Consider the following 17793-nt stretch of genomic DNA (forward strand, 5'->3'; position numbering starts at 1 on the left):
TTTTATGTTTCAATGATCATGAGAAATGTTCTCTTAATGATTCATATATCAATTAAAGTAAAAAAAATATTAATACTATATCCACTTGTTGCTTTTGATAAATAAATATATTTTAACTAAAACAATATGATATATATTTATTGATAGTAGTCTTCTACTATTTTCAAAAATGAATACTATTATGCATATAATTGTATAACAATAAATCCAATATCTTAAGCAGTGAAGAAATAAGTGCTATGACCTCCTAGTCTTTAAGATTTCTTTAAGCAAACAATAATTACTATGCTCAAATATAGCATTATTTGGAGGTTACCATCCTTGCCCATCCTATATCTCTCCTCAAACTGCAATGCCCATCTTGAATGTTTTGAGATATAGCTCTGCCCTTGCAGTATCTGTATGTGTATTGAGATAGAAAATAATTGAAGATAGCACAAGAACTAATTTGGTAACCATTGTTTAATTTGGACTGGAATAAATACCACTTCCACAATGTTTATGGACACCCATATATAAGAGTTTAAAGAGTACTCATATTTCGACACGCTTCCATTATGAGAAACAACATCACCCAAATTTACATCTAATTACCCACCTATGCAATTATAAAACATAATCTTTGCCTTGTCCACCCATTGTCGGGTCAGATATGTGAAAATGAAGCCCATATAAGCCCATAATGACCCCAAGCCTTGTTTGATGATGAAGACCATATGTGAAAAAGAAGCCCATATAAGTGGGTGCTTCTTTTTTTCCCGATATAAGGTGTGGCCGTGTGGGTGACGTTTCAAATATCACCTAAGGCTAGAGGACACCTGATGCAATGCAACATGGAACACGCCGCTACATGGAGATGCCGTTGACTACGCCGTGGGTACGCTACGGATGCTGTGCCGCCCTAGGAGTATTTTATATTCGGAGTCTTGATTAGGTATTTTTTCTGAAAGAAAAAAAAAAAGAACTAATCATTCATGCGGGTCAGGCTGAGGGCGCATTACCCGTAGCCCATCATTTTCACAGGCCCTACACCTGCTCCCTGCTGCCACTCGCTTGTGTTGATATTTTGCCAAAAGTTTTGCAGTTAGCAAACCGCGGAAACGGTACAGTACTACTTCAGAGTTCAGAGCAGAGCAGAGGAGCCAAAGGAGGAGCGCAGACGAAGAAGATGGGAATTCTCGGAGAAGGGGTGAGCGTTGTGATGAGGCCGCTGCTGCACCTCTTGGTGGGGATGGTGCTGTACGAAGCGGCGGAGGAGATGGCCGTGCCGGCGCTCGTCGACAAGATCACCGCCGCGCTCTGCCCCGCCGGCAGCGGGTCGTGCCCGGAGGCCATCTACCTAACCGGCCTTCAGTCCTCGGTATCTATCTATGACCTATCCAGCTTTCTGCGTTTCTTCTTTGCACTCCGGTCGTGGCCCGTGGCCGTGTGATGGTCGCCAGCAGCCTTCAGGCTGCAGTTGCAAGCCGTAGATGAGATGAGTGAGTGAGAAAGAGATATTTTGTCTCATCTTCTTCTATAGTCTTCTCTTTCCTCTCGCTCGCTCACACAAGGCGGAGGAGATAGTATAGAGCCTGAGACGACGCAGCCACGCAGGGGAGTAAGGAGGATCTTTTCAAGAGTCACCTACCATGCTCCCACTCGCACAGGACCACTGTGATGCTCCGCTAGTTGGTGCTATACTAGGTGGCCCACAAGTCGACAGTGCCATGGTGCCATCCGCGCTGGAATCCCTCATCGAGCCTAAAAAAAAAACAAATGATCCGATTGCACCTTACACATCCTACCTACTGTGTAATATAACGTGTACCGCGGTACCGGACGGAATCCAGGTTAGTGAAACGACACAACATAAATAGTGCAATTTTGTTTACAGTACATGCTATGAGTGATTTGGTGAAACTCTACCATCGGTGTTTCAGGATTAAGTTTCTATTACGGCATTATTATATTGGAAATAAAGTAAAAAGTTCAGGGTAAAAGCAAGCATGGTTTTCCAACCCCAATAACTAACACATAATAGTCTCCTTAAGTCTAAAACCACACACTACGCAACCTTCAACGACCATGTAACAGCTCCTCCCAATTTTCATCTCACATGAATGGTACTTGCAACTATGTGTGACACGTGAACCATGAGTTTTGAACACTGTTATAGAAACACTTTTTAGCGGTGACTCTTTTTTTCTTGTACGGGTGGCTATATCCGCCTCTACAAATAGTTTCTGAGCCGGTCCACCTCTAGAAAATCCATTATACTTTGGGATGAAAGGAATGCCTATTTTTTCTCTTTATGTGAATAACAAATCTCATGTATAATTTCTAGAAAATAAGGATAAAAACGTCTATTATATCAGTCGATCTTTTTATTTAAGGATAATAATTTTTTTTGTGTGAGAGAAGTAACACATGCTGTTTATTGTTTGTTTGATGAGTACAGGTGGGGGCGATTTTTAAGATAATAGGATTCCCTCTAATGGGCCAGCTAGCTGACGAATATGGTCGGAAGCCTCTTCTCCTCTTAACTGCCTCCACCTCCATAATACCTTTTGGTAATTTGCACTGTCTTGTTTTTTGCTCTTTATGTGTCTCTCCTTCAGTGTGTAGGCCATACCATTCACTCTAAACATGCATGGTACTGTTTTTGTCTATGCATACTTATTACACCATTTGCACTAAATACTAATTTTTTTGTTTATGCATGCAGCTGTGCTTGCATGTAACAATTCAAGGACTGTTGTGTATGTCTACCTTATTCTGCGCACCCTTTCATTCTTGATTGGCCAAGGAACATTGTTCATCATTTCAGTTGCATACACGGTTAGAATTACATCATTTTTTCTCATCTTTGTAGCAAAATGTGGTGTGTGTCACTGGTTAAACTAGTATTAAAAGCCATTCGGTTATGGCGACAGACGCCCCTACCTAGATCTAAGAGAGTATTATATCGAACCCTTAAGATATTTACTTAGGAGCTGTTTGGTGAGGAGTCACACCATTCTAGGTGGTGGTGCACCATGAGTCCAACGAACTAAATTTGGCAAAATGGTTCTAATTGTTAACTTGTGAAGAATGAGGTGGTGGTGAATCAACTCAATATGTCCCACAAAACTAAGTAGAAAGGTGAAGAGTGAGAAGAGGATTATTAAATGACATGCAAGCACCTGGCTTCAAGCCCATGTTAACCAGACCTCTCAATTGGAGGCTTTACCAACCATGCTATCTCTCGGTTCACTCATGTATTTGCTACATGCATGTACATGATTTTCTACAACAGGCCAACAACACCAACAAATTTTTTTGAATGCTCATTGTTGTACCTAGTGTGGGTGACGAGGCAATACTTGAATTACCCTATGCACTACCCCAGCCAACTTTTTCCGTGACGGCCAGAACCGTCAGGAAAAATAGTGTAAACCGTCGGGGATTGTTTTCCGTGACGGCAACCGTCAGGAATTGGCCGTCAGGGATTGACTGTCAGGGAAGGTGAAGTTTCCCTGACGGAAACCCGTCAGGGATGTTTCCTGACGGCTGGGCCCGTCAGGGGAAGGTCTCTCGCGACGGTTCATGGGCATACCGTCAGGAAATGTTTCCTGTCGGGTACTAAACCGTCAGGGAAGGTTTAAACTTTCCGTGACGGTTGTCTAACCGTCAGGAATTTCTCAAACTTTCTCTGTCACCCATCAAACCGTCAGGGAAACCTTTTTCCCTTCCTCTCGGTTACCTACCGTCAGGAAAGGTTTTGTCTACTCCTGACGGTATAGCTTTGACAGGAATTCATTTTTCCCAAAATACAGCTTATTAGAGCCATTAAAAATACTTTCAACAGCAACTAATTGCAGCAATATTACAAAGTCATTGAACCATTCATTTACATTACATTCCATGGTCTTCCAATATCATTCAAGTATTCACACGAACACTCAATCCAAAGCTGCATTGCACTTACTGCCTCCTACTTGGCCATCTAGTTAGGTACAGCTAGCATAATTTGAAGTACAGGATCAGCCACATGTTCAAATGGCAGTTTCATAACAGGAACCTATGAAGGCGATATATAGCTCCCAACCAAAATAGGCATCTAGCATCTATTACTTTAAGATGACATGCCATGACCCTTGAGGAGGCAATCTGCTAGTAGGTAGCTGCTATCTCACAACCAACATACCTCTGTTGCACAACATGTCCTTCAAACAGCATGCTGGTTGTTGCCTTGACCCTTGAGAAGGCAATCTGCTAGTAGCTAGTTGCTCTCTCAACCAAAAAATGCAGCTTTGGTGGCAATGTGCTGCTGTTTCTTCGCAAGCCTGCATGCTCTGAGTAGGCATTATGCAGCTGCTACTTCACAACTAGCACCCATGCTTTGAATAGCAACAAAATCCACTTTTGTTGCCCTTCTAACTTGCTGGTTGTTGCCAAAACCTGTAGTCTGATGAACAAAAGACTACGGCTCCAAAAAAATACTTCCTGCCATCACACAAATCAATGGCCATCGCTATTGTCCAGGTTGGCTGACGCATGAGAGGATCCATCTATAGCCCCTCCCTACATTCAAAATGAAAAAATTGGACCGTTCATGAGAATATGTAGACCAGATAAATTGTGGAAATGATTAACTTTGAAAGGAACATATCTATATGTGGACCAACATCAGGCACTATGAAAAGATGAAAGATGCTAAATGTTGCGGCTGCTGGTTCATGTTATTTGGAATGGCCAAGCAATACATCAATTTCAGTAAGATAATAATTATTCTTCATATTGATCAATATCAGCCCCAGCCCCCAAGTTAGTGCAATGTCCATCAGCCCCAACCCCCAAGTGAGTGATAAGTGTAATGATCAGACTTGAGTAGCAGTAGTTCAGATATTACGTGCATGGCTGCTAGTAGACAATGTGATAACTTAATATGCATCAACACTTAAGATTTAATCTCACCATCTCATTTTCTTCTTCCTGCAGTAGTTGAGGTGGTATCTCTATCTGTACTTTGCTAACAATGAGCTGCAAGTGAAGAATTATTAGTATTGCAATCTGACCTTCAATTCCATTGCAGAGATAGTGTACCAGAATAGAATTGTACCTCAAGTAGACGAGCATTACGCTTCACATCTCGAGTCAATGCAGCATTTTGTTGAGCCAAGGCCATGTTTTGTTGAGTTAACTGACCAACGGTTGCAACTGAATGCTCATATCTTGCAAACAGATTCTGAAAAGCCCTTGAGGTTGTTGGCCTTGTCCCACTTGCCTTAGCAACATCAATTATCATAGCCTTCTTCACAGCACCATCTCCTATTGCAAGACGACCATGGGCCAAGCCACCACCAATCTTGTATGCAATATGACCATCAAAGGGTTGCTCTTGCCAGTTATCTGGGTATTTTTCTTGTAATGCCTCATTGTAGGCATCCTAAAAACAACACAAGTAGTTAGCCAGGAATTAAGAATGGAAAAGCACATAAGTATATAGAGATTCTGCTACATACAACAAGTTTCTTTGTCTGCTGAGGAATTGGCCCAGCATTCCCATTGGCATCACAATTTTTAACACCAGATCTCATGCAGCAGAAAGCATTTGTTACTGTGCCTTTCGTAGGTCCATACTTTGCTCCCTTCAAGGCATAAAAAGAAGTGATCAATGTTTTTTTGAGCATGAAATGGCAGGTGCTCTGCCTTTGCATTAAGTAGAGGTGAAAAGAACAGGTACAGATAAGTTTAAATGCTGGTTATACTTTCTAGCTATGTTCAAATGGGAGTGATCAATGTTAATGCCTAATAAATAATCAAAGTCATTCAGAAAGAAATTGCTTGTGATAAAGTAGATTACCAGAAATTGTTGAGTCTCAACTAATGGCCTAGAACCACCCCTATTTTGAGCGCCATCAGGATTTTTTTTCCGAGAATCTTGCCCAAGCTTCCTTTTCTTCAAGTATTCAGCAGAGCACCAATACTTGCAAAGGGACTCCCAGCATTCATCAGTGAACCAATCAGGCTTGCACTGCATGTACTCTTCAAAAGTAAGTAACTTAGAAGATGCAAATGCATCAGTCTTTGGGCTTTTAATGATCTCCCGATAGTAGTACTTGACAGCATCTGGACGAGCTTGGTACATCATATTCTTGCATTGATTGTGTGCATATTTCTCAAATACACGGTCTGCTTCGTCTTCAAGTTCTTCAGGAACTGAATATATGCTCTGCACAAGAAACAACCATCAAGCATACTGCAGTGGACAGAACCTAATTCTTGTGCAACATGAAAGAAGTGCAATGGCAAAACTTAATTCTCACCCAAAACTCTTGTTTCACACGGTCAGCTGGTGTTTGACCATCATTCCTTACAATGTGCGAATAGTGGGACCATTTGCTTGCATGATATTTGAACTCACAACCATCTCTAGTAGTCCCTTTGATGATTGGGGGATATTCTTTCTTTAAAATCACTCCAAGGATGGGGCCTTTCTTCATTTTATCATCAATTGAGTAGTTAGCGTAGCGGAATTGGCTGCGTCAATCAGAAAAGTGAATCAAGGCAAAAAATGGATTAGCAAGTTCTAACAGTAGCATTGTCCACACTAGGGAGAAAAAAATAGTGGTCACATACTTGTCACCCTCAGGTATTAAGGCTATCTGACCATTGCGAGGCTTATGCGGTTTATTGCGGCCCCTTATCCTCTTTGCTTCGGGGGGCTGACTGTCCACGTCATTTGTGACGTCACTTGACCGTGGTCGCCTATCCGTCCGATGATTGAACGACTGCATCTCCTGCCACAAAAAAATGTTACAAAAAGAAGTACAAGCTGTAGAAAAACAAAAACTGCATACATAAGATACATAGCAACACAAATAAGATGCACATAAAGAAACTAAAACCGTCACATTCTCATACAAGATACATAGCATCACACATATAAGAAACATAGCAGGTACATGAGTCCAGATTTGGATAGAAATAGAAATTAAACAACAAGATACATGAGTCCAAATTTTAGATAGAAATAAGACTTAAACATTAGTACAATAATTTCAGAAATACAACAATCATTTTTAGAAATCCTCTTCTTCGTAGCAGTCTTCATCATAGGATTCAGCATCATCTTCGTCGCCTTCTTCATCACTTTCTAATATCTCTTCCTGCTCTGGAGCAACAGTTTGCTTCTCTAGCTGTTCCAATTCTTTTGGATCAGTTATTTCATCTGAGGCTAATGTGTCAATCAATTCAATGTCACCTAGATCGATCACAAATGTGCCTTCCAATCCATCCTCTTGGAAAAATGAGATGTCATTTGTTGGCCCTTCAGTTTCAATGGAATCATTGTTGATGTCGATTGGAGGCAAACGATCTCTTGGTGCCACATGGTACACTACCCACCAGTCTTTTAAACTAGGGTCGTCACTAGCATATGATAGATAATAAACCTGTGTAACTTGACTTGCCAACACAAACGGTTCAAAATTTTGAAGCCTAGAGCTATGCTTCACTTCCACCAGACCAAGATTTTCAGTTCGCTTAACACCCCTAGAAGTCGGATCAAACCAGCGGCAATAAAATAAAACTAGATCAAGTTGTTCCCTGCCTTCCCATGAAATTTTAATGATGTCTTCAATAACACCAAAGTACTCAAGAGCATTTCCATTGTCATCAGTACACGTCACACAAACACCACTATTGGTTGTAGCCAATCCTGCCCGCTTACTCTCATACTTCTCAGACCGAAACCTATATCCATTCACATCATAGCAACCATAGGAGGACACCCTTTTGCGAAACCCATATGAAATTTGACGCAACACATTGTGAACACTTGATCTGATTGCACACTGCAAACAGTTGCATTTCATTTATTAGTGTTTATTACGATTTAAATAGGAAAAAAAAACTTACTAAAATTGAGTTGTGACATTACTATGTTTTTGAACCAATCAAAGAAATTGGGGCCTCTATTTCTGCCACGTGTGCCTTTCCAACCATTTAATCTTAAGTTACTAATATCCCGTGCACTTGGCTGTGAGCGACCCTTCCATTGTTCATTATCAAATTCTCTACAAGGACATATTTGACATTGTTACAGTACAAGTATCAATCAAAAAATAACTTTGAACCATATAAGTAGAAGGCATACTTGAAGAAATCATCCATTTCAGGGATGTTAGTTAATATGTATAGGGCTGCTGCCTTTGACTGTTCTATTGTGAGGTCACGAAAACCCAGTGAGATGAAGCATCTACCAATGTGTTCAAACAGTTCAATGCCACAATCCCTTACAGAAGTTGAGCCAGCATCATCATATCTAGGTGTTTTATTTCGAACAGAATGTACATTAGATCTAAAATACAGAGAGAGAAAGTTTGTGGCCTCTTCAACAAGATAAGCCTCAACAATGGAGCCCTCAACTCGAGCCTTATTTCGGACTTTGTTTTTAATGCCCAGAATATACCTACATGTTAAATTCCATTTAGTAAATCCAATAGGTACCATACTAAATAGATGAAAGGGAAAGTTTTTGGTTCACCTCTCAAATGGATACATCCATCGATATTGGACAGGGCCTCCTAATAATGCCTCATCAGCAAGATGAATTATTAAGTGTTGCATTGGATTGAAGAAACCTGGGGGGAATATTTTCTCTAGTTTGCAAATAAGCACTGCTATGTTCTCTTTCAATGATAATATTGAATCTTTGCTGATTTGTTTAGCACACAACTGCCTATAAAAATAACTCAACTCTGCCAAAGAAGTCCAAATACCTTCAGGTAGAAACCCTCGAAATGCAACAGGCAGTACACGCTCAATAAAGATATGAAAGTCATGACTTTTCAAACCAAAAATCTTCTTTTGCAGCAGATTAACCCCACGCCTAATATTAGCAGCATACCCATCTGGAAACTTGAGTTCTTGGAACCAATTTAGAATTTTGATCTTATCATCCTTATCTATACAGTATGGGGCCCTTGGTCTCTGCCACTTCCCATTCCTTTTATACAAATGAAGAGATGGACGGTCACAAAGCAGCTCTATGTCTTGTCTAGCTTTCACACTATCTTTAGTCTTATCTTTAATATCAAAACATGTGTTCCAAATAGCTTCAGCCACATTTTTTTCATTATGCATCACATCTATATTGTGACGAAGCAGTAATTTAGTAAAGTAAGGAAGCTGCCAAAGGCCACTTATATATTTCCAGTTGTGTTGTTTTCCATATTTGTCTGTATCATCGACCAGTCTGTATAGCTGATCCTTAACCTCCACTCCGGTTAAACTCCTAGGGGGTCCTTCATGTACTACCTTGCCCTTGCGAAACGCATTTGCTTCGTTTCGAAAGGGATGATCTATAGGAAGAAACCGCCTATGGCAGTCAAACCATGTAGCCTTAAGGCCTTTCTTTAATCGATATGCATTGCCCTCACACATGCATTGTGGACATGCAAAAATCCCATGGGTGCTCCATCCAGCAAACATGCCATATGCTGGAAAATCATGTATTGACCATAAGTATGATGCTCTCATAGTAAAGTGTCGCTTCACCGAAGCATCATATGTTTTTACCCCAGCCCATAAATTTAGCAATTCATCTATCATAGGTTGTAGCAATACACTTAGTTTGTTTCCAGGATGTTCTGGTCCAGGGATGACCATAGCAAGGAATATGTACTCAGGCTTCATGCAAACACCAGGAGGAAGATTATAGGGAACCCAAAAAACTGGCCAACAAGAGTAAGAAGCTGCATTCAATTTATATGGTGTGAATCCATCAGTTGCAAACCCAAGTCTTACGTTCCTAGCATCTTCTGCAAAATCTGGGAAATCATCATCAAATTGCTTCCATGCCTTGCCATGGCATGGATGCAACATTTTTGTAGACCTTGCGACATGATCTTCTTTGTGTGAACGCATTAGTTTTGCTGTGCCCTCATGTGCATATAATCTTTGTAACCTATCTGTAATAGGCAGGTAGCGCAACACTTTACGTGGAACCTTGTTTGATCCATCCTTATAGCGGGAGGTACCACATATGTCACACGTATCCTTATTCTTGTTATCTTTGTAGTATAGCATACAATTTTTTTCACAAACATCAATTTTATGGTATTGCATGCCAAGGCCCTCTAGCAGTTTTTTGGAACGATAGAAATCTTGGGGGATCTTAGAATTAGGGGGAAGGAGTTCATGCACAAGGCCCACATAATTATCATAACATGCTACTGACAGATTGTACTGTGATTTAATGGCCAATAGACGAGCAACAGTAGAGAGCCTAGAGTGCAAGGTTTGGTCATGTACTCGCTCATCTGCACTAACAGCCATTCTATAGAAAGCTTCAGCAAAACCAGTTGGTGTTTCCTCATCTAATGGTGGGTGCCCACCAGCTAAGTCAACAAGCATATCATCCATTCGATCCGTCTCACCAAATCCCTCAGGCTGTACCTCTAAACCAATCACATGTTCATGGTTTTCCCGCCTCTCTCCATGTGATGTCCAAGTTTGGTAATTTTCTTTGTACCCATTGTGGCACAAATGCAACTCTATCTTAGGCCTTTTATGCCTGAAATAATTCCGACACATGGCACAAGGGCACTTAATTGTATCAGACTCAACTAATTCAGGGATTGAGTAGGCACGATCCAAAAACTCATTTGTTTTCTCAACCCATTCATTCGTTGGCCTACCACGCTTCCAACCACTATACATCCAGCCACGATCTGCCATATCTTATCTGCAAACTTATGAGAAGTTTAGAACTACTAACCAGCTGCAAATCAAATTCTGTGCATACAATTCTGGAAGCAGTTGTGGAATGGCAACAAGAACAACCAATGAGATCAGCAGTCAGACACCTGTTAAACATCGAATGAAAATATCAGTCATTGCTAAACAAGAAATGTACAAAAAAAGTCAGTTTTTTAAATACTAATACAGTGCAGAATCAACAACATGATTTAACCCATTTTAAGAGATGGCTATAGAGAATGACAATGGAATTAAGGAGCGAAGAACTAACCAACCATTTCAAGCAAACCAGAGATATAATAAATAGAGCAAAATCCGGTCACAAGTCATATCACAACCACAATACAAAGGACGGAATCAATCAGATTAAATGACAATACAATTCTATTACCGTGCCAGTAAGAAAGTAGCAGACATGAACATAGGATAGTATACTGAAACGAAAACTACACTCCAAATGTTTTAACAATGCCAAAAAATTCAGATAAGTTATAGTACTATTGAGATTAAGGTTCATTGAAAGAAACGCTTACCACTAAATGGTAACTCCCAGTGTAGCCAGAAGCGAAATGGCAACAGCAATAGCCTCGAGTCAACTTACCTGTTACAAATTTACAACTTATGTATGTCCGACAAAACCAAAGAAGAAATACTGTATAGCATGAATCGATAAAAATCTGAGAGGATGAACTAACCAACTAGATCTTCACTGGACAATCACTAGCAGAAATTCCAGGTCGTCAATAGGTGCTTAAGAAAATGTCTCTCAGGCCATGATTCACCTCTCCCACTTCTGTACATGCACAGCACAATTTGCTTCAGGCCTAAAAAGAAAAGGAAGAAATCTCCACAAGCAGTTGGGGTGATAACAGAACTATCGTGAGTACCTGGAATCACAGAGCAAGGGGATGAACTTGGATTGTTGATGCAACTTATACCAGATCTGTGAGATTGAAGGCAGCCACCTTTTCCACCGTACACATACAAGCAAGAACGAATTTGCTTTAGTAAAAAAAAGGAAAATTCCATCGAACACATACAAGCAACAACAGAATTGGTGGTACCTCGTACCTGGCTTCTGGACGTCGTGGGGAACGGCGTCGGGGCTAGGGTATAGGGGCGGGGGCGACGAGTCCGGTGGCTGACAGCATGGCGGCGGGTGGCCGACGGCCGGCGGCCGGCGGCGCTAGGGTTTCTAGGCGCCGGGGCTAGGGAATAGGAGAAGCAGCGACTGTTCTGGTGGCTGAGGACGGCCGACGGCGGGCGGGCGGTGGCGGGCTGCCGGCGGCGGCGGCGGCGATGCTGGGCGCTGGGTGGGGAGAGGCAGGCGGCGTCGCTCGATGCGGCAGGCTGGATGCGGCGCGAGCAGGCTGGCGGAAAGGAACCCGAGGAAAATAGATTGGGGATGGAGCCGGTCACGCGGGGCTGTTGGCGCGGACTGGACGCGCGCATCGGAATTTTTTGTCAGAATCCCGCGCGCTCGATCTGCTCCTCTCTCTGTTCTGTGGGCCAACAGCTGCGGTAGCCCGCGAAAATCATCTGTATGGGCTGGCGACGAGCACCCGTGACGGCAGGAGAAACCTTCCCGGACGGTATACAGGTCACGTGGGGGATGGTTTTGTGCCTCTGACGGGAGACGTGCAGCCGAGGGGAGTGGGCTGGGCCGACGGGAGAAAATGTGTCTCCGGTAGTGATGGTTCAATAGTTTATTTTAATGTTATTTATTTAGTTAGTTTTATTAATCGAAGTCATAAATAAGATCCTCAGAGCTATCATTTACCAACATTAGAACACAACACTGATATCATAGGCGGATGTGGTTGAGCCGTCAAAGCGAGCAACTGCAATTGGCTTCATAACAGGAATTATTTCTGCCTCGAGTGCTTTGGGAGATGTTTTCTCAAGGTTTCTACCCAAGAATTGGATTTTTCAGGTATCATTATTAGTTGAAATAATATGTGTGATTGCATCAGCATTGTTGATTATTTAGTAATATATAAGTTGTAAACATTGTTTCACAGGTGTCCGTTGTTTTGTTGATCTGTTCGGTTCTCTATATGAAAATATATCTTGTGGAGACACATCCAAGAGCTCTAGCATCTTCATCTTATTGCCATTCATCATTGTCATCTTTGGTTACCAGGGTTGCACAACAGCGTTGGGAATCTATCAAAGCGAACATTGCTCTATTTAAAAATAGGTAATCTTCTGTATATAGAAGTGAATCGACTAAGAGATTTTTGAGAATTCATGTAAACTCTAAAGCATTTAATTATCCTTCCTATTGGTTGTGAAGAAATCAGAATGACACATTCGCATTTGCATTTCCGACAACATAAATAGGATTGTCATAATGTCACTAGTTAAAGCTTGCAAGGGTATTTTGCTTACGCAGTCTTTCCCAATAAATTAAGCATGCATAAATTTAATATGAGTACAAAGATATATCATGAAGGTTTCTTGTCAGGATTTAACTGAAACCTTTTCCTTCATTGTTGAAGGGACTAAAGGAATAAATAGTATAATTGCCTCATTAATTAAAGAGAGTTAATAGAATCCTACTTCCCATGTATGGAAACTTTGATGCCCCCTGACTAGCAAGTTTTGAAGTTAGCTACAATAGCTAATATAATTCTTCGTGAATTTTCTTGTGTTGTTTTCTTTGTAGTGAATCACTTAGGCGAATAGTATATGTTGACTTCTTCAATAAATTGGGCATGAGTGGCATTATTGATGTCCGATTGGTAACAACTTCTATAACTTGTACTATATGATATGATGTTTGAAATTGTGTGGCTTGAATTATAGACAAATCTAAAGATTGTTTATCATTTATATCACCTCACTTTTGGCAGTATTACTTGAAGTCTGTATTTGGCTTTGACAAGAATCAATTTTCAGAAATTTTGATGGTGGTAGACATTGGTTCCATCTTTTCTCAGGTGCTACATTAAAAGTCCTGAACCATTTTAATTAAGATCCATATATTTTCCAGTGTTTGTGTTAGGTTGATTATTATTATGTTTTGTGACAATGTTACTAAAATTATAGATTTTGGTGCTTCCCCTAATGAGCCACATTATTGGTGAAAAAGGAATCATATGCGTCTCAATCTTGGCATCCATTGCCTATGTGAGTTATTGCACCGAGACATTTATATATATTTTCACTATCTCAGCAAAAAAAAAAAATTACAAATTTTGGTATATTGATGTAAGGAATCTATTTTTGCAGTCTTTGCTTTATGGTGTTGCATGGGCTTGGTGGGTATGTATTTAAGCACATACTTGCTTCAAGCAAGTGCAATTCTAAGCAAAACTATGCACACAAATCAGGGTTTAGTAGGTACAACTATGACAGTCTCCTGCATTTTCCTTGTACCTATATTGCAGGTTCCTTACTTTAGCTCTTTATTGGGTGTCATCTTTGTGATGGCCAGACCAGCTGTAAGTCAATCCTATATATCTATCCTCTAATAACTGTAACATCAAATTTCACAGTTCATAATTATTATATAAGGGAGGCAGTTAGCCACTAACTGTTTTTTCCTCAGAAACAAACTCTATGTGATATGTGATTAATTATGCTCTTACTATCATGCTAAGACATATACAGATCCATGCAATCGTTTCGAGGGAAGTAATCTCAACTGACCAGGTATACACATACAGAGACCACCAGTCTTGGTCCTATCTGCAAATCAATCCTAAAACCTTTGTCTAATCTTATGTGTCATCAATTTATTTATTTACTTCCATAGGGGAAGGCACAAAGTTTCATTGCGACTGTACAATCTGTAGCTATATTGCTGGCACCTCTGTTTATGAACCCACTAACCTGTGAGCAACCCTTTATCTTGTACCAATTAGGCAATTTCCTATAATGCACGTGGACCCTGACCCTGTACACTGATTCCTCTTATTTTGATGTCATTCTATCCTGCACCTCTGTTTCAGCTTACTTCATTTCAGAGGAAGCCCCTTTCAATTGCAAAGGTTTCAGTTTCCTAGTGGCTAGTTTTGTCTTGGTTAGTCTCTTTCGTTATCTTGATATGGTAGACATGTAGCAATGAAGGATACATTTAGAAATAGAATGTGAACTAAGAGATGTATTGTGATGCTACAATTTTTTTCAGGCAACATCTTTATGCTTTGCTTGGATGCTGAATCCAAAAGGCAGGGACCAATGCACAGAAGTTCCAAGTTCAGACGAGTGTAATGAGGAAGGACTGCAAGCACCACTATTGACTTAGAATGTACAAAAATACTCTACAGGTTACTAGAAATTCTTTGTGTGACATTTGTATCGTCCCTTCAGTTTTATAGTTCTCTTTATGCCACTGCCGTCAGCACCATTGCCTCTCTCCACCATCATCCGTCGATCGGTTTAGTATAGGCAGGCCCCACGTAGAGTAGGAAGAAAAGGTACGGAATAAAAAATTCTTCCACGTAGGATCCACCTGTTTGAGGTGCGTTGCTGATTAGTAATGCCATATCTTTTGGCGTAGTGGCAAATACCGAACTGAAAAACTATGAAGGGACAATGATCCTTTTACCCTTAACAGATATTTCATGGACTTTGAATAATGCTGGTGGCTTAGAAAGAACTGAAAAATTATAGTGATGGTATATATGTCGCAGAAACTTTTCTAGTGGTCTACAAAGTATTTTGATAACATTCAGGGCACATGAGTAATTCTCTCGTTGGCTTAATGCATGGTTAGCTCAAGATTGTGAATACAGTTGACGAAGCAGAGTTGCCACTGTCCGTGGCAAGGTGTAGCATCCGGTTTTAAGGATAAAACCAGATACACACCATATGTGAGCATAGAAAGTCAAATCTCACATATAACTACAAATAAGGGTAATATCAATAGACAATGCTTAAATACATAACATATTAGTATAAAGAATATAACCTCAGAGTATAGATAGCGGAAAGACAACTCCGATCTTCAGGCGAAGACTCCAAATCCACAGAGACAACTGACTGATTGACCACAAGCCTAATTTCTTCAAACTCTAGCAATCTGGTACCCATCCGGGATTTTTATCCAAAGAATTAAAAAGTAAGCAAGCGTAAGTACATGTCATACTCAATAAATATAACATGGGGTTCGTAAGGCTCAAAAGACTGACACTGGTTTAACTGCGATTATCTTTTAATGAGTCATGATTTTAGCAATTGAGTAGCAATAAGTTCATCCACAAGCCCATATTAACACATGATCAGGTAAACATGAATAATAAATAGCATAAACAGTAATCATTAATGAGCATCTTTATCATCAGTATCATCTGTGTTCATCATCTATTCCGTAAGGGTTCCGAGGCCGCTCGTGACCGTGAGCACGGCTGATATACCAGTTTTACACTCTACAGAGGTTGTACACTTTCACTGTGAGTCATGATTTATCCTATCGCCCGAGGTCGCGAGCCTCTTAACCCACTACCAAGGAAGGTCGGCAGGGTTCACTATGAAGCATTTAAAAGGTTCGTCTAACAAGTTAGGGCCGCTAAGGTTTTCCCATCAATAAGCATGAAACCCCCACCCCCTCCAAGGAGTGACTAACAAAATACAAAGAAACCAAAGTGCACCCTCTTGGCAAGCCGAGATCATACAAATTAGAGCCCCTCTTGCGCCATAAAGGTAACCACTAACAAGCTAGAAAAGATCCTCATACTGAGCTAAAGCCAGAGCCATATAGCCCTCACAGCTGTACTGTATGTCCCGGATGATCACTTACAGATAAGTCCATAGGGAGAGGAATCTATAGCACCATAAAATAGCCCAATGCTCTAGCCCCTTTGTTCCATATTGCTAAAAACATTTTTTAATGTTTATTGCATAATCCATTAGTCAAGTTACAAGATCATGGATATAGTTGAGCACTAGCATCATACTATCCAATGCAATAACCCAAAGGTATCAAGGTACAGGGTAACAAAATACTAGGATATCCTTAGTGGTAGTCAAGGTAGACACATGCAACATGAATTAAATGATTAAAGGTGTATAGGACAAGAAAGATCCCATGCTATACTGGCCTTAAACTTGGATCCTTCTTCAAGTCCAAAACTGCAAAGATCTGCTTCTTGATTCACCACGTATAACTCACCGATTGGACATGATCATAAAGCACCACACAAGCATCCATGCAATCATACACGAAGCAAACAATAGATCTAATTTAGAACAATACATCAATCATAAAATCAAGATGAAAAATTTGTAATACGAATCTACGTTTCGCTACGAACACACAGTCACGAAAAGCACGCTAATCAAAGCTACGATGAAAAAAATACATCTACCGATAAGTTTGCTTTATACGTGGAAAAGAAAACTATAGGCTTTATTTATTTTAACTATATAAATTCATATATATATATAAGATATTTTATAAATAATATAAATTGAATTAAGTCAATTTTAGATTTAAATTATAAAACTAAAGTAAACCAAATCATATTTTATTTATAAAATCCAGTTACATAATTATTATTCAAGTTAGAGTTTAAACCATGAAATTCTAGAAATAGTGACATGATAAACATTGTTACCAATGCATAGCTTATGTTATTACGAATCCAACGCAACTTGAATGGGCTAAAACGGAGTTAAAACATAGAAGATATGAATTAAACAAGATTTTCTTTATTAAAATAATAGACTAAATCTAACATTGAATTTTAAAAATTGGAAACTTATCTAACAGTAGTATGAACACGTAGATTATGAAATTGCGAACCTAACGCAAGTTGAACGGGTCAAATCGGAGTTAAAACGGAGAAGTAATGGCCTAAAGAAGGTAGCGACAAAACTGTAAATAAGTGAAAACGTATTTTTGAAGTCAACCGAACAAAATACGCTTTTAAAAGAAGAAGGCGTAATATGTGAAATACGCAATGGACCGCGGGTTAGAATTTGTAAAAGGACAGGGGCTCTTTTGTAAAAGAAACCGGCAAAGGGGTATCTTCTATTTTCGGTCATCGGATCAAAATCAGACGACCAGGATTGCTCGGGAGGGGGAAGTGGCTGGCGGCAAGCCTGACGGCGGCGGCG

At 40.2% G+C, this 17793-nt stretch overlaps 2 protein-coding genes across 2 annotated transcripts; one reads left to right on the plus strand and one right to left on the minus strand.

Annotated features, from left to right (window-relative positions):
• Nucleotides 1-1109: 1109 nt before the first annotated feature.
• Nucleotides 1110-15067, plus strand: LOC136506181 (uncharacterized). Its single transcript, XM_066501303.1, has 14 exons — nt 1110-1360; nt 2441-2552; nt 2708-2820; nt 12539-12661; nt 12750-12928; nt 13397-13472; nt 13584-13670; nt 13780-13860; nt 13963-13995; nt 14121-14174; nt 14344-14385; nt 14489-14567; nt 14685-14755; nt 14864-15067. The coding sequence occupies exons 1-14, from the start codon at nt 1169-1171 to the stop codon at nt 14978-14980; spliced, it is 1359 nt and encodes a 452-aa protein (XP_066357400.1). The 5' UTR covers nt 1110-1168; the 3' UTR covers nt 14981-15067.
• LOC136506182 (uncharacterized) lies at nt 7047-10807 on the minus strand. Its single transcript, XM_066501304.1, has 5 exons — nt 10441-10807; nt 8513-8562; nt 8123-8326; nt 7907-8042; nt 7047-7820 (listed from the first exon to the last, which is right to left on the minus strand). Exons 1-5 carry the CDS (start codon nt 10705-10707, stop codon nt 7047-7049), a joined length of 1431 nt encoding a protein of 476 aa, XP_066357401.1. The 5' UTR covers nt 10708-10807.
• Nucleotides 15068-17793: the final 2726 nt, after the last annotated feature.

This window comes from Miscanthus floridulus, chromosome 14 (genome assembly GCF_019320115.1).
Source record: "Miscanthus floridulus cultivar M001 chromosome 14, ASM1932011v1, whole genome shotgun sequence".
Taxonomy (NCBI): domain Eukaryota; kingdom Viridiplantae; phylum Streptophyta; class Magnoliopsida; order Poales; family Poaceae; genus Miscanthus; species Miscanthus floridulus.